Source organism: Pelodiscus sinensis, chromosome 19 (genome assembly GCF_049634645.1).
Source record: "Pelodiscus sinensis isolate JC-2024 chromosome 19, ASM4963464v1, whole genome shotgun sequence".
Classification (NCBI taxonomy): Eukaryota; Metazoa; Chordata; order Testudines; family Trionychidae; genus Pelodiscus; species Pelodiscus sinensis.
In genome coordinates, this window is record NC_134729.1 from 11,046,536 (window position 1) to 11,065,570 (window position 19,035).

A 19,035-nucleotide genomic window follows, 5' to 3' on the forward strand; every position below is an offset into this window, starting at 1 on the left:
CCTAGTGTACCACACATGGCAAAACACTGTCCAGCCTGCCCCACCCTCCCTCCTGCTGCCCTCCCTCATCTCCCAGCCCATACTCGGTTACTTTGCAGTGAGACCCTATGGGGAAAACCAAGCACAGTGCAAATGGCCCTGACCCATTTCACGGAATCACAGGAATGGAGAGTTGCAAGGGAACTGAGGAGCTCGAACAATCCAGCTCCAGGTGCTCAGGCAGGACCAAGCGGACCTAGAACATCCCTGGCAGGTGTGCATCCAGCCTGTTCATACAGCCTGCAATGACAGGGACTCCACAACCCCCTCAGTGCATGTTCCTCTGCTGAACCATCCTCAGAGTTAGAAAGCTTTTCCTAATATCTAACCTGCTTCTGCCTTGCTGCTGACTATGTTGGTTCCTTCTTGTCCTACCCTCGCAGAACCTGGGCACCACTTATCACTGTCTTTCTTATAACAACCTTTTGCCTATTTGCAGTGTTATCACATCTCCCCTCAGCCGTCTCTTCTCTGCACAAAACATTCCCAATTCTTTCAACCTTTCCTCATGGGTCATCTTTTCTAATCCTCTGCTCATTTCTCTTGCTTTCCTTGGACTCCGTATAGTTTATCCTCATCCTTCTTTCAGCCCAGCGTCCCAACCTGGACAAGGTACTCCCACGCCACGTAGCATCACCTCCCATCTCTACCCACCCCACTCCGGTTATACAGCCCAGAATGACATTTGCCTTTATCGACAGCCTCGCACTGTAGACTCACATTTCATTTGTGGGCCACCAGAAACTTCAGACCCTTTTCTGCAGTTCTGCTGCAGAACCAGCGAGTCTCCGTACCTCCCTGACGAGATTTGACCCTCCTCAGGGACTAGAGGATACTAGCTTGTTTCCTGAATTAGAGTTGGAAAAGACTTTAGAAATTCTACCTCTTCCCCACATCCACTAGGCTGGATGCCTATGAAGAAAATTACCTGTTTGGGATCATTTGTTCTTGACAAATCCATTTGGCTATTCCTTATCACCCTAGTATCCTGAAATTGGTTGCTTAAGCATGTGTTCCCGTAGCCATCTGGGAACTGAGTTAGGCTGTCTGGTCTGTAATTCCCCACTTTTGCCCTTTTGTGAAGATTGGCACTGTTTGCCCTTGTTGGGAACTTTACTTATCCTCCACAAACTCTGGAAGATAATCACCAGTGGATCAGAGATTGCTTCAGCTAATTCCTTAAGGACTAGGGCGAATTTTGTCAGGCACTGCCAAGTTGCATTGATTGAACTTAGGTTAACAAAGACTATTTAGCTATTTGTCATTTCCCTATTCTGGCCACTGTTCCTTCCCTCTTGCTAATATTAACGAATGTTGTGTATCTGCTCACAATTAACCTTTTTAATCCTGCATTCAGGAAAACTGAAGCCTACACTGGTTTGTTGCTAACATACGGGTCAGAGATTGCAGGGAGCTTGGGTTCTTAATGAATCTTGCTGTCATTGGTCTTTCAAGGCGAGGCAGCTATAATGCTGAACAAGAAACACACAGGAAAGCAGATCTTTCTCCAGATCGCACTGTGGCTACTGATCTGTGAGATGGTGCTGGCCAAGTCTCAGCCCTTATCAAGCCTTAATGCATCAAGTGCCTTGGAAATGCAAACAGAACATCAGTCCTGTTCTGGGCCCCAGTTGCTTCCCCTGAACCTCATTTCACCCCTAAACTCTGTTACAAAACCTACACCCTAACCTCCCTCCCATTCACAAACGCCCTGTCAGAGCCCAACTCCTCACCCCCGTATCCAAATGCCTTCCCAGAACAGGCACCCTGCATCTCCTTCTGCACCTCAATCCCCTGCCCCAGCCCCGAGCCTGCACCCATACTCCAGCTCAGATGTTTGGATGGACCCTTACTGTTGTTGCTGAACCTCCCAGCTCCACTCATCCTCACTCACGGGGGAAGAGGTGGGGTAGGGGCAGAACAAGGGGGAGAAGAGGTGGCGAGAGGCTGGAGCAAGTGCAGGGCTTGGGGCAGAGAAGGGTTGTTCCGGCCCTTCCCCGGGCTGGAGAGGGTCATGTCGTTAGTGCCCTCCCCCACTGGTCCCTCCTCACCAGTCGCCTCTGCATTGTGGTTTGAACAGAGAAAGATAGAACTTCTGGCCTCTGTGCCTAACTCTGCCCCTAATCCTGCATGATTTGTACTTTGACACTTTCCCTGCTGCTTTGGTTTCTCCTTTTGTAAAAGGGGGTTAAAATGGTGTTGGTGATTAGAATGGAGCCCTCATTGTCTGAGTCAGCAGTGAACCAGGGCCCCAGCACGGCGCTTGGGAAGAGAAGCCAACATGTGAATGAGAAGTAGAACCAGGGTCTCAATCATTCTCGGATATTAAATTCCATGGCATTTTTCCCTAGAAGCTGAGCTGTGGGCCCATGTCTGACAAATTCCCAACTCTGGCACCCACAGTCCTTTCCCTTAAACACCTGCCCTGAAGTTCCCCTTGGATGGAAGATTCTGCATCTCTCTGAAAAACCAGTGCAGGGTTTGATGTTAGGCAGCTGCTGTCTTCCCCTGGAGAGGCGGCTCCATTTCTGTGTGGGTGAGCAACCCTCATGCAGGGTCAGCAAAGAAAATCTGGGGAATTATTCACCAACATTCGGGTGCTGTACAAGACCCAAACATAAAGGTGGACATTGAAATTAGGGATTTTAAAATCCTGTTTAAAATGTTAACCGTTAAACTGTATAATTAACCAATTAACTGCCCCCCCCCCCCCTCCAATGTATTTCAGTTGGGGAGGCTGCTCCAACTTGGCCACGTTTGCTGCACCATTGACTGCTCTGGCTGAGCCAGGCTCTGTTTAACCCAGTGTTTCTTAAACTTTTTAAGATGGAGGAACACCAAACAATAATGTTTTTTATAAGGAACACCAAGGACTTTTTGTTGAGAAGAAAAGAGAGAGAGAGAGAGGAGGGCCAGGGAAAAGTTATTGAGCAAAAAAAAAAGAAAAGAAAAGAAAAATAGGATCGGGGGAAAAGTTATTGAGGGGGGGAAAAAGTCACCTGTCCCTTTAATGGGTAGCTACTTTGAACTCTGTTATTCTCCACCGCACAGCTCTGAGTGCCGGTGTGCTACAGAACACAGTTTAAGAAACACTGGTTTAGCCGGTTACCCTAAGAAGCATTACCACTAAGGCTAGCCCTGGTTTAACCAGCTAGCCCTTTCATTCCTACTTGACATAATAATAATAATAATAATAATAATAAAAATAAAACTTTTTAACATTATTGATTTTCTTCCTCTTGCTTCAGGTTGTCTGTCTGCTTTGGTGATGTCCAGGGCTGGCCTTACCATGAGGCGAACTGAGGCGGCCTCAGGCACCAGACTGTGTGTGTGTGTGGGGGGGGGGGGGGGTGCCACTGGGACCCAGAGTGTAGAAAATTGTGTCTGCTGCTGGTATATATGCAGGTAGCAGAGCAGTACCATGAGAGGAGTAGAACAGGAAGAAGGCAGAATCGAGACCTTTCAAAGTTTTGGCCCAAGTGAGGGGACATGGGGGCATCATTTGAGCTCCCTGCTTCAGGTGCCAAACTGTTGTGGGCTGGCCCTAGTGATGTCCTTTTCTACAGAACCCCCAGGCCATGTCTTTGCCGTGGTGAGGAGATTACAGGTCCTTGGAAATTGCAGCGAGACACTGTCGGGGAGAGGAAGGGCTCTCAGGCTATAACCATCTGTTTGTACAGTGTGTTGAACCACTTGGTGAGCTAAATAAATGGGTGGTTGCTGTAGGAGCTTTGGTTCAAAAATAACCTGTGTGCATGTGGAATGGGGCCTTTCAACTCTCTGTCCCCAGTTTCAGTAGCTAGGGTTGCCAGGTGTCCGGTTTTGAACCGGACAGTCCAGTAGTTGAGCTTTCTCTTCGGGAAACAAATTGAGAAAATAGAAATGAGATAATAGAAATGTCTGGTGTTTTCTAACTAAGCTGTAATGTCGATTGTGATGTCATGTCAAGTGTGTCTGGTATTTTTCATGAAACCATCTGGCAACCCTACCAGTAGCGTCGGAAGGTACTTGCTATGGAACTGATATTTTGTGTCTGGATGTGAACGGTTAACTGGTTTACGCTTGCTGGTTAACTGGCAGCAGCTGCGGATTTAGGGCAGGGCGAGCGGGGCGGCTGCCCCGGGCCACACGCTTTCCGAGGCCCCGCGCATGCGCCTTGGCACCACGGCGCATGCGCTGTGTCAAAGGGGGTGGCCCCGCGAAATTTTGCTACCCGGGGCCCCACGGTGATCAGGAATAGTCAACATGGATTCATGAAGGGTAAGTCATGCCTGACCAATCTGATTAGCTTCTATGATGAGCTAACTGGCTGTGGACGTGGGAAAGTCAGTGGATGTGATATACCTTGACTTTAGCAAGGCTTTTGATATGTTCCCCCACAACATTCTTGCCTGCAAGTTAAGGGAATATGGATTGGATAAATGGACTGTAAGACGGACAGAAAGCTGGCTGGAAGGTCAGGCCCAGCAGGTAGTGATCAACAGCTCGACGTCAGGATGGTGGTCGGTTTCTAGCGGAGTGCCCCAAGGTTCGGTTCTGGGACCGGTTTTGGTCAATATCCTTATTAATGACCTGGATGAGGGGATGGATTGCACCCTCAGCAAGTTTGCAGATGACACTAAGCTAGGGGGAGAGGTAGGTACGCTGAAGTCAGGGATAAGGTCCAGAGTGACCTAGACAGATTGGAGGGTTGGGCCAAAAGAAATCTGATGAGGTTCAACAAGGACAAGTGTGGAGTCCTGCACTTGGGTTGGAAGAATCCAAAGCATTGTTACAGGCTGGGGTCCAACTGGCTAAGTCGTAGTTCTGTAGAAAAGGACCTGGGGATTACAGTGGACAAAAAGCTGGATATGAGCCAACAATGTGCCCTTGTAGCCAAGACGGCTAATGGCATATTAGGGTGCATTAGGAGAAGTGTTGCCAGCAGATCCAGAGATGTGAGTATTCCCCTTTATTCAGCTCTGGTGAGGCCACATCTGGAGTATTGTGTCCAGATCTGGGTCCCCGACTACGGAAGAATGTGGATGTATTGGAGAGGGTCCAGCAGAGGGCAACCAAAATGATGAGGGGGATGGAGCACATGACCTATGAGGAGAGACTGAGAGATTTCGGTCTATTTAGTCTGCAGAGGAGAAGAGTGAGGGGGGATTTGAGAGCAGCCTTCAACTTCCTGAAGGGAGGTTTCAAACAGGCTGGAGAAAGGCTGTTCTCAGTAGCGACAGATGGCAGAACAAGAAGCAATGGACTCAAGTTACAGTGGGGGAGGTCTAGGTTGGATATTAGGAAAAACTATTTCCCTAGGGCTGTGTCCAGACTCAGGAGGTTTTTCGAAAAAAGTAGCCTTTTTTCGAAAAAACTTCACCTGCGTCTAGACTGCAGCCGCGTTCTTTCGAAATTAAATTGAAAGAATGCGGCTTTTCTTTCGACGGTGGTAAACCTAATTCCACAAGGAAGAACGCCTTCTTTCGAAAGTGCTCTTTCGAAAGAAGGCGTTCTTGAAAGCAAACAGGCTTTTTAGAAAGAGAGCATCCAGACTCACTGGGTGCTTTCTTTCGAAAAAGCGGCTTGCTTTTTCGAAAGTTCCGCGTGCAGTCTAGACGCGCTCTTTCGAAAGAGGCTCTTTCGAAAGTATCTTTCGAAAGAGCCTCTTTCGAAAGAAGCTTGCAGTCTAGACATAGCCTAGGAGGGTGGTAAAGCACTGCGATGGGTTCTCTAGAGAGATGGTGGAATCTCCATCCCTAGAGGTTTTTAAGTCTTGGCTTGACAAAGTCCTGGCCGGGTTGATTTAGTTGGGATTGGTCCTGCCTTGGGCAGGGGGCTGGACCTGGTGACCTCCTGAGGTCTCTTCCAGCTCTGCGGTTCTATCATTCTTTGTAGATTATGAAATATATTTTCTTTTTTGTTAAAAGAAGATCCTAGAACATTGCTTCCATAAATGATGTACGAGAGTGTTAAAAGTACACAGTTCTGTATTCCAAAGTTCGGAAAAATGAATTAATGTTACTCCTGCATATGCATTACTGCATCTTTGATTATAAAGATATAGAGTTGTGTCAAATACCACAGAGTTATTTGCAAATACTGTAACTGCTTCACCTCTATGTATAAGGCAGTATTCTCCCATTTTGAATGTAGAACACAACCTCCCAATTCTGGATACCAAAACCATTCATATCCCTTTTGTCTAGTGCCGTTAAAGTTTTCCCCACTGTGAGGTCATTTAGAGTTGCTGGTACCGATATTTGTACTGTGAGGACAATATCGCCACTGAAAGTTGGAATTTGCACCTGGAGCACTTCCTCCCCTCAGAGCTACTGGCAGATAATGCTGGGCTGTTACACTTAAGGCAGATCTCCCCTCTCGGGGCTACTGTTTCAGGCTCTCTGCAAATACAGGCAGAGGGCTTTGCAGCCATGAACTCACGTCACATTTTCAAGCTTCTCTTCAGAAACATGAGGATCAGAAACTTACTTTTAAACTTAAAAAAAATAAAAACTGAGACACTGAATAGCAACTCAGGAGACACCCAGCTCCCAGCACGTCCTTTGTGCCTCCGCATGTTTTGGAAAAGGAGGTGTACGAACATGGTCTGTAGTAGCCTGAAGACTTGAAGTTCAGGGTGTGACGGCTTTTCCGCCCCACTCTCCCCCAGCTCTGGGAATCCCCACCCCAGCAAAGAACTGTGAGTTCCTCCCCCACCCAGCATTGCATGCTCCTCCCCCACCCAACCCAGCAAGCTTCTAATTGCTCATCCCCACCCAGCGCAGTGTGCTCCCCACCACCCATCAGGCTCCCCAGCCTGTATCCCACCCCCCATGTGCTGCCTCTCAGCACCCATCACCACCACTCAGGATTGCCTGCACCCCCAGCACTCTGAGCTCCCTGCACTCCCTCAGCACCCCCAACCGCCCATCCCTCAGGATTGCCTGCACCTTCTCAGTGCTTCTCCCCTCACCACCATTCAGAGCCACATGCACCCCTGTAGCACCCCTTCCTCTCCACAGCACTCAGAATCGCCTGTGTCCCCTCAACACCCATCCCACCACACCACTGTTCCTCTCTACCTGGGACCCTCCCTAAAAGTGTTGGTGCCCTGGCCACTGTGGGAGGGGGCAGCCCCTCTGGTGTGGGGTGGGGGCTGCACTCAGGGTGACAGGAGCAGGGCAGGGAGGAAACCGGGGTTGGAGCTCCCCTGGTACTCACCAGTGCTGGCAGAAAGCAGAGGAGCCCGTCCCCATCCCGTCCGCTCCTCCTCCCAGGCAAGTCGCTCTGGGCCTGACGTTTGGAGTGGAACTGCCCCCTGCACTCAGCAGTAGCAGAAAGCAGAAGGATGTGGCTGGGTGCCAGCTTCACTCCCCCACACAGCTGCCAATGGGTGTCGGGAGCAAGTCCCACTACTGCTGCCGGTGCCACGACCCCACTAATCCCCCGAGCCACATCACTCGGAATGGTGGAACGGGAGCAGGGAGGGTGTCCTGGGTCCCACATCGCCCCAGGAATGGTCCTGCTCAGCACAGCCCCGAGGGGAGGGGAGGCAGCCAGGGACTGGGGACCAGGGCCGACCCATACACAGCACCCAGCTGCCTAGGGCACCATGGAATTTGGGGCCATTTGATACTTTGTTTATTGGTAGGGACAGACCCCTCAGCACCACCCACCCCTCTTAGGATGACGTGTCCCCCTCAGCACCATCCCCCCACTCAGGACCACGTGTCCCCCTCAGCACCATTCCCCCACTCAGGACCACGTGTCCCCCTCAGCACCATTCCCCCACTCAGGACCACGTGTCCCCCTCAGCCTCATCCCCCCCACTCAGGACTACGTGTCCCCCTCAGCACCATCCTCCCCACTCAGGACCACGTGTCCCCTCAGCACCATCCTCCCCACTCAGGACCACGTGTCCCCCTCAGCACCATCCCCCCCACTCAGGACCACGTGTCCCCCTCAGCCTCATCCCCCCCACTCAGGACCACGTGTCCCCCTCAGCCTCATCCCCCCCACTCAGGACCACGTGTCCCCCTCAGCACCATCCCCCCCCACTCAGGACCACGTGTCCCCCTCAGCCTCATCCCCCCCACTCAGGACCACGTGTCCCCCTCAGCCTCATCCCCCCCACTCAGGACCACGTGTCCCCCTCAGAACAACCCCCCCCCCACTCAGGACCATGTGTCCCCCTCAGCACCATCCCCCTACAAGGCCCATGTGCTCCCCAGGAAGCTCCGTTCCCACCCCCTGCCCTGTTTCTGCCCCCTCAGACCCATGGCCCTGCCCCCCAGCCCTGCCCCAAATCTATGTCCGCCCCTCCCCCCCAGCCCAGTGCCACTGGAGTCACTATCCCCACCCTCCTCTGCAGTGTGCCCTGAGCCTTCCCACTACTTGACGCCCCATAGGCTGAGACTGCTTGTCCGTCTGCTGCTCTTGGCCAATCAGTGTCCGCCCACAGCTAGCTAGGGTGGGCTCACTTCACCGTTCCATGTTGGAGGGCAGGCCGGGCTCAGTTTGTCTCGCACGCTGTGTGTGTGGACTGAGCTGTTCAAACGTTACCTTCAGTTTTCCCTTCACTTGTGTTCACTGCCACTGGGGGCAACCCCTGTGGGTTATGAAATAGCTGTGCTCTGTTGTAAGCATTAGATCAGTGTTTGTCTCGTCATAAGATTTTATGAAGTTATTTAATTAAACTCATTTCTTTAGTTTCTTTGGGAACTTGAATGCGGGGAGGCTGACACTGGGCCATCCTTGCTGAAATTAATTACAGGCTGAACTCTGGGTCTCCAATTACTTTCTATGGGAGTGGGGCTTTTATTTAAGACACTGGAGAAGAGCAGTGAAGTGTAGCCCACCCAAAGTTGAACTAGCAGCACCCCCTGTCTACAGATGGGTCCAAGCAGCCCAGCTCGGTCTCGGCTCACACCAGGACGAAACCCCAATTTAAAATTCAGTAGCAGCCGAGCAGCCTAATCAGCTGATCGTCAGCAGAGCGCGGCGGCCATGTTTATTTTAATGAAGCGGGGATTATTTAAATCCTCGCTTCTTTGCCTATGCCGGGTAAACTAGTTTACATGGCTCTGTCGACGGAGCCATGTAGTCTAGACCAGGGGTTCCCAAACTTTTTGACACGGGGACCAGTAAATCCATTCACGAACTTTTGGAGGACCAGTAATGTTCATTTGCATATTTGCATATTCATTAATCAAATTATGAATATTTAAATACATTGTTTCTGGTCCTCTCAAATCTCCCAGTGCCAGCTTTAGCAAAGCTTTTGATATGGTCACCCACAATATTCTTGCCAGCAAGTTAAGGAATATGGATTGGATAAATGGGCTGTAAGACAGACAGAAAGCTGGTTAGACCAGGGTTTCCCAAACTTTTTACTTTAATTGGAACCCTTTTTTTTCAGTTCTGCTTTTTGCAGCCCAAAAACATAAACACATGAAAAACAAACGAAGAAAATACCAGACATATAACATGTCTGGTATTTTCTCAGTAGATAAGTTGTATTATTACTAGATGTATCAGTTTGTAGTTTCAAACTGCCTGGCTGGTAAATGTGCTCAGGCTGCATGAGTGTGTCTACCAGCCAGATAGTTCGCAACTACTCGAGGAGTTTGTGGGGGGGGGGGAAGAGACGACAGTAGAATCCCTGTGCGAGACTAACTCGTGCTTTGTGGGTGGGGGGGGGGGGAGAGGGGAACGGGGTCGGGTCAGTTCCACTCCCTGTAGGCCGATTCATTCCTCCCCCCTGCTCCCCTTGCTGCGCCTCTGGCCAGCCCCACTTCCCCCAACCCCCTCCCTGGCAGCCAGTTCTCCCCCGCTTTTCCTCCCAATCTCCCTTGGCCAGCCCCGCTGCCTGCGTCCAGCCCTCCTTCCAGCGGCCACTTCTCCCACGCCGCCCACAGCTTCCCCGGCCAGCTCCCTGCCCCCAACCTCGCACCCCCCGGCAGCCCTGCTTCCACCAGCCCCTCAATATCCCCAGCCTGCCCTGATTCCCCCGTCCATTTCTGCTTCCGGTGGCCAGCTCTCCCCTCCTCCGCACCCCAGAATCCCCTGGCACCTGCACCTTCCGTTAACCCTGCACCCTCCTGGTGCTTCCTTTTCCCCTAATACCCACCCCCTCACCAGTCTCTGCCCCATTCCCCTCCTGCCCCTCTGTGCCCTCACACACAATTTATTCCATCCTGACTTTCCTCACCCCTTCTCTCAAGCCTCCTCCCAGCACCTCCCTCTCCAGCCCCCAGTGCCCTTCCCCTCTCCTCTCCTCTCCCAGCATCACCCTGTCCCCCCTCCCACTGACACATCCCCTCCTGCCCTTTTCCTCATGGTCTGCACTTGGCCCCCTGGCATTTGTCTCTCTCTCCCGCACTCCTGTCCCTTGGTGCCTTCCCCACCCAGGTCTTTTTTCCTGAGCTCTCTCTCTCTCTCTCTCTCTCCCCCTCCTGCCTCTCACTCTCCCTTTTTCTTCTCCTCCTCCTCCTGTCTTTTTCTCCCCTCTGTCTCTCCTCGCCTCCCTTCCCCTTCTCCTTCCCCCTACCGGGGCACTGGGCTGAGTGCTGCCTGCTCAGCCGGGCTGCCATGAGGGAGGGGGGTGGGGCGGTGATGTACACGGCTGGGTCTGGGAACATGTACATCACCTCCCTCCCTTCCCCTCTCACTCCGGGGGAGCCCAAACAGCCCCTTGCGCTGCTGGCTCCCCTGGCGGCCCTCAGCTGAGTGCCACAGCAGGAGGGGAAGGGGGGCGGTGATGTACACGGCCCTGCCCCCTGGCTGTGTACATCACTGCCTCGCCCTCTTCCCCTCCCTCCATGGCAGCTTGGCTGAGTGTTGCGCGCTCAGCTGGGCCGCCGCAGGGGACGAGGGGCGGGACAGTGATGTACACAGTCAGGGGGTGGAGCTGTCTATGTCACCGCCCCCCCTTCCCTCTCCTGTGGCAGCCCGGCTGAGGGGCGTACCACTCAGTGCCACGGCGGGAGGAGGAAGGGGAGGCGGTGACATACACGGCTCCGCCCCCTGGCCGTGTACATCACCGCTCCGCCCCCCCTTCCTTCCCACTGGGCCCACCTGAGCAGCGCTCAGCTGGGCCCTGGTGGAGGAGCAAGTGGTGGCAAGAGGCCCGTGTCTGCACCCCGCCCCCCCAGCCAGGTCTGCTTGCCACCCCCCTCCTCCCGTCCAGCCCCATGGCCCCTCATCCCCCCCCAGCTCTGCTTCCCACCCCCTCTTCCTGCTGGCCAGCCCCACGGCCCCCCAGACACCCTCCTGCCAGCACTGCTTCCCTCCCCCCTTCCTGCGGGCCCTCCCATCCTGCTGTACAGCCCCCAATCTCCCCCAGTTCTGCTTCCCACCCCCCCTTCCGGCCAGGCCCGCCACCTTCCCCTCCCTGCGTGGCGCCCCTTCCCCTTCCCCTCCCTTTCCATCCGTGGCGCGCTGTGCAGCTCCCCCATGGAGTGAGGGGAAGGGGGGTGGGGCTCTGACGTACATGGCCAGGGGGCATGGCCATGTACATCAGTGTTACAGACGTACAGACACTGGGCTACTATATATATGATACTAAGATTCACCAAGCTAGCAACAAAATGCTTCTACAAATAACTTACTGGCTACCCAGAAGCCAAAACACAATTCCCTTAAATCAACCCAGCCTTGGACTGCCACCCACGCAGCCCAGTGAAATATGATGAGGATTGCAGACAATATTGTTCATCATATAGAAAGTCCTACCAGTCCCAAAGGGTCAGACACATTACCCACCGGGTCAATGATTATTTCAGATTGAATCGTAGAAGACCAAAACTGGAAGGGACCTCAAGAAGTCATCGAGTCCAGTCCTCTGCCCTCACGGCAAGACCAAGCAACGTCTAGATCAGTGGTTCTCAAACTTTTTGGCCTGTGAACCACTTGGCTCAATGCAAATCTTTCCAAGGACCACCAGTTGTAAATGGAAAGTGGCCGTTAATTATGTCCGAGCCATTTTGCTGGTGCTGCAGCTAATGAGAATGGTTTAATTTAAATAATTAAACAGATTAACTACCTCATGTTAGTTAATCAAACTTCATTTTAAATAAAGTAAAATATTAATTTATGTCCAACAAAAGAGGATTCCATGTTTTCTTTATTTAGGGCAGAGGTGGGACTCAAACCACAGACCACCTGGAAGGCAGCAAGAACCACTAGCAGTTCAGGGCCGACACTTTGAGATCTACTGGTCTAGCTCAGTGGTTCTCAAATTTCCAGAGCCCTTTACATGTGTAAAAATGTATGCAGCGCCCCAGTGGTCCACTGATTGTATGTGTTGTACCTATTGATGTTTCAAATCTGTCAACCTTGCGGAGGCCCCGGAGATGTCTTGGAGAGCCCCAGGACTCCATGGAGCACAGTTTGAGAAACACTGGTCTAGCTCATCCCTGACGTGTCTGTCTAACCTAGAGGTCACCAACCAGTAGATTGGGATCTGCTGGTAGAGCTTGGAGCCTGTGACAGGTGGTCCTGATTGGTTTGGCTGGGAGACTATCAAGTGCTGGTACTTTAGCTGCCGCTCTCCTCACTGCCTCTTGCTTGTTGTGCACGGTGGGGGAGACAGAGGCTGGGGGTCACTTATGTCACTCTGTCCCCCTCTCCTGTACCCCATCTTCACAGCGTGAAGAGGATGAGATCTGAGTGAAGGGGCGGGACAGGGCTTCAGAGAAGGGGCGGGGCATCAGGTATTTGGATTAGAGGTAGATCCTGGACTGACTTATATCCAAAAAGTGATCTTGTGTTTAATAAGGTTGGAGACCGCTGGCCTAACCTGTTCTTAAATATCTCCAGTGATAGAGATTCCACAACCCCTCCCCCCCTTAAACACGAGGCAATTTATTCCAGTGTTTAACCACCCTGATAGGAAGGAAGGTTTTTTTGATGTCCAACCTAAACCCCCATTGCTGCAATTTAAGCCCATTGCTTCTTGTTCTAGCCTCAGAGACCAAAGAGAACAATTTTTCTCCCTCCTCCTTATAACACCCTTTTAGATTCTTGAAAACCTCTATTATGTCCCCTCTATTATGTCTTCTCTTTTCTTAAATAAACAAGCCCAGTTCTTTCAGTCTTCCCTCATAGGTCATGTTTTCTAGTCCTTTAATCAAAGGGGATCCAGGGAGATTCTAAAGGGCTCAAGGCTACAGTAGTCCCAGACCCCTTTGAATCACCATCAGCACACCAGAGCACTGCTCTGGGAGTTGAATGGGGCCCCAGCATTGTGGTCTGGGTGGCGCTGAGGGCTGGCTGGGCCCACCCCCCTACCCTTTCTGGGGTGCAGAACTGGCCCCCCTACACCTTGTCCTGAGGCCCATAGTGGCTGTCAGCCCCCCTGAACTGAGACAAGAAGTTGGGCCAAGTTCTAGGGTTTGGAGAAGGTTGGGAAATGAAGTCATTTTTTCTACCTTTTATTAACTGGAAGGATTTGCTGATTCTTTGGCTTCAGTGGGAGGGGAGCAGAGATCTACTGGGAAAACTCCAGTTGACTTCAACTGGAGCAGCCAGGCCCTCGTTTAAAATTTTAGCGAGGAGATTGCAGCCACTTGGGGGAAGCCAAAGGTACTAAAACAATAGAACGCACGAGATGCAGCCTTCCCCTGCTCTATACAAGGAGAAGATACAGAGTAGCAGCTATCAGAGGATATTGAAGATCAGCAGCTTCCTCTTCCGGCTACAGGAGTGGACTTTTGGTGCTGGGGATTGAGCAAGACTTGATTTTCACCCCACATGCAATAGGCGTCTCCATTTTTCAGGAGGACTTATCCCATTCCTGGAAAGAAAGCAAAGATTTGATGACATGGTCAAAGCCACAGAGGCTATGTCTACACTGCACCCTCGTGTGCAAAAAATATGCAAATGAGGCAAGCATGGAATACTGCCGTGCTTCATTTGCATAAATAATGAGGTGCCGTTTTTACTCAAAAATCCCCTCGTGCACAAGAGCTGTTCTTCTGCATTTTTACCAGAAGAAAAGTTCTTGCATAAGAGGGGTTTTTTTTCACAAAAAGGAGCCATGCAGATGGCTCCTTTTTGCACAAAAGCCTCTTGGCGCAAAAACGGAGCCTCATTAATTATGCAAATGATGTGTGGCAATATTCTACGCTTTGCCTCATTTGCATATATTTTTGTGGAAAATATTAGAGTGTAGACACAGCTAGAGTGTTTAATGTGGAAGAGGGAGACTCTCTCTGGAACACAATAGAGTTCCTGCGTTCTATTCTTCTAGGGGCAAAGGAACCAGGAGAAATTCCTGGCTGTGCTGACCCTCACAGATGGGGCCAGCCCTCTGAACGAATGAAGATTCAGTCTCAGTCTTGTTCAGAAAACTCTTCTGATCCAGTAATGTAGGTGATGAGGTTTCAAAAGCCAGTGTCTGCCCACGCCATGCGGAGAGATCCCAGGAGCTCACAAGAGACCCCCAGGAAGGAAATGTGAAGGGAGGGTCCTATTAAAATATTTCCCTGTTGGTCAGCATAGGATCTCAAGGCACATGGGATTCTCCCAGGTCTGTATGTGTCTAATACTCCTGTTTCATTCTCAGCTGAACTACCACAAAGCACCAGCGACTTGGAGGTGCACATGCTGCTGTTTCCCCAGCCGTGAAAGGGGAGAGCGATCCATGAGCTGAACTGAGAAGCGAGGTTCAGGGCTGTCTCTTCCTCCCGCTTTGGGAAGCTGATGCTGGCGCTCCAGCCATGCTGGACGGGGAGATGGGAGGGTGAGGCTGCAGCACCAGTGTGGGTCCCCCACTGTGGGGGGAAGGAGGGTGTTGAGCTCAGGCCGGAGACCACCAGGAAGGCGGGGAATAATGAGGTGGGTGCATTCACACACTCCCTGTGTATGGGCCTGATATTATTGTGTTAACCTATAACAGTTTTGGCCATTTGATAGACAATTCCGGGGTCAGGGCAGAAATCAATGTTCCCTCTGCTCCCTTTGCTCAGCTGGACCACAAGCCTCTTACCCCCCACCATCCTGTCAGAAGACCCCTGTGCTGGCCCAGTCCTGTCCACCACCTTCTGGGTGAGCCTCAGGGCAACCTCACTGAGCCTTCCCTCCCTTTTCCAGACCTGACCTGTGGGAAAAAGCTTCAGCAGCATCTCTTGATTCAAAGACGCTTTTGATATGCCCTAAGCAGGTTCCTGGGCCTGGGAATCCAGCCCCAGAACCTGCATGGAAAATATCAGAAGAGTCTTTGAATCAAGAGATCCTTTTTTGGCAGAGCTTTTGTGGCAGCTGCTGGGCCCCAGGCCCTTTTTAATTGCCGGGCCCTTGGGAAAGTGCCCCCCTTGCTTCTCCCCCACCAGCAGCAGGCCCACATACTCAGCAGTGAGGCTGCTAAAGGGAGATCCTGTTCCATGGACGTGTGTCACATGGCAGTGTTGGAAAAAGAGAAGAGTACCACAATTCCAGTGCTAAGGGGGGCAGCTGACATCGAGATCTCAAGAGTCGTAGTTCTGGTGCTGGGTTTTTCAATCCTTTGAATCCATTTCTTGTACTCCGCTCTCACCTAGAAAAATAAGGAGCACGCCCATTGGCTCATGTAACCAACGACCCATGAGACACGTGGACAGTTTAACACCCCTCCATTCTATGTCTAAACAGAGCCAAAGGACTGGAATTCTTGTGACCAATTTCCCCACCCCAAATCCCCACATGGGAAGTGGGATGAGACGCTCTCAGCCCCTCGTAGCAATGAGCCAAATTCTGTTCATCAGGTTGCAAAGTCCAAACTAGCAAATGTAAGTTGATGCAGCTACCACCAAACTGCATGGTACAGCTAACCTGTCTCAGGTCTTTAATGTGGATGGAACCCATGCCTCTTGGCATGGCATCCTGTCCCCTCCAGTGGCACCTCGCTCAGCTAAAAATTAACTGAGTATTAGTGAATCTGCTGAGCTAATCAGGTGACAGGACATGGGCTTTACCTGATGATTGAGGAGACAGTGCACCAGGAAGATGAAGGCTCCCTGCAGGCTGTTGACAATGGTGAATAAATACGCCATGAACGTGGCTGCTTGGCCGACCTGTAGGAACCCAAAGCTCCAAGTGCAGCCCAGGATGAAAAGCTGGGCAATTGCTTTAAATGTCAGCAACCTGGAGTAAAGCAGATGAAGAGATCCCATTACAACCCTGTGCAAAGGGGTCCAATCCGTGGACCCTGGGCAGGATGGCTTGAGCTAGCAAATGCCCTCCAAGTAGCCACTATTCAAAAAGTCTCCTATAGACACTGGTGGGAAATGCTTCTAGATGGGACCTGTTTGCAGAACGACTATGCAAACCAGGTGTTTATTCTTCATACTAGGCTCTTTAGTGTATTTACCCTGATACCCACTCGGTGAGGTCGGACAGACTGGGGTGGTAGAACTATTTGTATAGTGCGGGTATTGAGAGTCACTTAAATTGTAACCCTGCTTTGGACAGAAACCTCCTTTCATGCTAGAGGGTATGGCAGCAACCTTCTTGCACTGATGGTAAGAAAGTGCTCTTCTCCCCATTTTCCAGCTGGAAACCAAGGCATGGAGTGTCCACACCTCAATTGCATTTTTGTGCAAGAAAATGTACAGTGAATCGACAGAAGAGAGGAGTTTTTTGCGGTGTAGAGTTTCCTCTTTCTATGAGTAATAACACCTTTTAGCACAAGAGTTCTTGCACAAAAAAGTGTGTGGGGACGGGAAACAGGTTTTTTGTGTGCAAAAAGCAGCCTATCAAAACAAGCACAGGTGCTCTGGTTGCCATTCACAGAATGGCCATCAGAGCTTTCTGATGGAAAAGCCTCCATGGAGTCGGGACACTCTCTTGTGCAAAAGTGCATGGCTATTCCGCTGTGCTTTTGCACTGTGGACATGCTCTTGCACAAGCAGTATTTGCAGAAAAATCTCTTCCACAAAAAGCTTCTTGTGCTAGAAGCCTGCAGTGTAGATGTAGCCACCGTGACTTGGCCAAGGTCACACAGGAAGTCTGTGTTAGGGCAAAGAGTTAATTGCCAGTCTCCCTCAAATCCCAGACTAGCAGCCTAACCACTGAACCATCCTTCATCTCCTTTACAAAATGATTTGGAAACCACCACAACAGCAGCACCTCAAGGAGATTGCTACGTTTGAGTGAAGCCATGGATGCCATTAAAGATTTGGTTCCCTCGTTCTTACACAGCACTCATAATACGGTCTAGAACAGCTGAGCTATGTAAGCGTTTGTTGTGTGCCCGTTGCTGTAACATGGGAGAGTGCAGTGCAGACCAGTGGGCCCAGACTCTAAAGCCAGCTTTATGCAGAGCCATACCAGGCAGATCCAGCCTGTGTCTCATTTCACTGGTTTCAGCAGAGTTACAAATATGACCTCAATTCATTGATAGATACTGGATAGCACCCAGCATTGTAACACCTGGCTCAACCCTGCGCCCTGCTCTGTCACTGATCACCAGTGTAACATTGGCCAAGTCAATTTTCCTCTATTTCCTCTCACATCATTTCGTAGTCCAGGCAGTGAGCACATAGTCATGCAATAAAAATTGTTACAGAAAAAAGGATAAAGGGCAAGTGGCCAAGGAAAAAGTAGCAAAAGTGCAAAAAATCTGGAGGCTGACACCTATAAAAATAGCATTAGTGCTAACTGCTTAAGCGAGGCTTTCAAGATATAGAAGCAAGTGCGCAACATGTTAGCGTAAAGTAGTAAACAGTAAATCGTAAGTTAAAAATGACACCAGGTTTTGTTTATGTTTTGTAACAATCACAAGTGTTGCAAACTGCTGATTGGTAACAGCAAAAAGGCCATTTGTACCAGTATAAAATATTTTTAAAGGGGGACATGAGCAAATGCCTAATGACAGGCACCCATCCAATTAACATGTGTCAACAATCTAAAACCTGTCTCAAGCCTTAAAGCTCTCCCTGGGTATTTCTACAATTGTACCTTCTTTTGAAAGAGATGCAAATTCAGACATTCAAAATTGTAAATAAAGCTGAGATTTAAATATCCTGTGCTTCATTTGCAGACGGGTGCTATTTTGAAATACTGTATTTCGAAATAAAAAATGCTGTTTAGATGTGGTTATTTCGGGAGAAAACCCTTCTGAGCCGTGGCTTGGACGACCAAGGACCCCAGAACAGGCTGGGAATATAGGTGTTTGTGTCCCGACTGCGGGACATAATAGCACCTCTCAACTCCCTTTAAGGTAGGGGTTAAGGAAGTCGGGGTCTGCCACAGAGCGTTTGTGATCTTAGCCACAGTCTTGTTGAGTGGCAAAGCCAAAAGGGCGGGCGCATCATCGGACAGGCTGTCCACCATAGGATCCATGTCCTCTACTACAGGCTCCACTGGGACACCCAGATTGGAGGCTAGATGCCGAAGCAAATCCTGATGCGACTTGGCATCCATGGTCGGCATCGCTGGAGCCGGATCTGCTAAGGCCTCATCAGGAGATGATGATGACGATGACGACGATGACGCCTGAATCGGCACCAGATCCAGTATAGGGCCCGGGTAGGAAGACGGCTGGGCAAGCGGTGCTGTTTGCGGAGGTGACTCCAGTGCCGAAGACGAAGGGTCCCTAGTGGTGTCTAGGGTTGCACTCCTCTGAGGCGAGGGAGGGGGTCGCGACAGCAGCGTCGTTGGGGGTGCTTGGTGTCCTGAGATGCTGGTTGCTGTGGATGGGGGCACAGGCCCCTTCCACTGATGGTAAGCCCACGTCATCCAGAAGGGCCACTGCGGCTGAGGCGGCCAAGATTGTTGCACTTGCGGCCGATCACGCCGGTGCCGAGCACGGGATCTATGTTCCAATGATGCCCACGAGGACCTCGATCTAAAAGAGCCCGCATTCGAATCAGAGGAGTAACAAGACTCGGGCCAGGGTGGCGCCGATGATGCGTACGCCGGTACAGTCGGGGGGGGGGGGGGGGGAGGGAAAATATGGCCATTGATTGCAGCTTGCCCGCGTACGTGCGGCAAGGATGTACCGGTGCCGGTACAGGAAAGACAGTATTCAGGCCC

General features: G+C 51.2%; 1 protein-coding gene across 1 annotated transcript in view; it reads right to left on the reverse strand.

Annotated features, from left to right (window-relative positions):
- Positions 1-12,849: 12,849 nt before the first annotated feature.
- The window catches only part of LOC102449812 (adhesion G protein-coupled receptor E1-like), an 80,443-nt gene continuing 74,257 nt past the window's right edge, over positions 12,850-19,035 (reverse strand). Inside the window, exons 24-26 of the mRNA XM_075902267.1 lie at positions 15,975-16,143; positions 15,449-15,556; positions 12,850-13,816 (exon numbers count right to left, since the gene is read on the reverse strand). Of these exons, the coding sequence (XP_075758382.1) occupies positions 13,796-13,816; positions 15,449-15,556; positions 15,975-16,143 (298 nt within the window). The 3' untranslated portion in view covers positions 12,850-13,795. The remainder of the gene's footprint in view (positions 13,817-15,448; positions 15,557-15,974; positions 16,144-19,035) is intronic.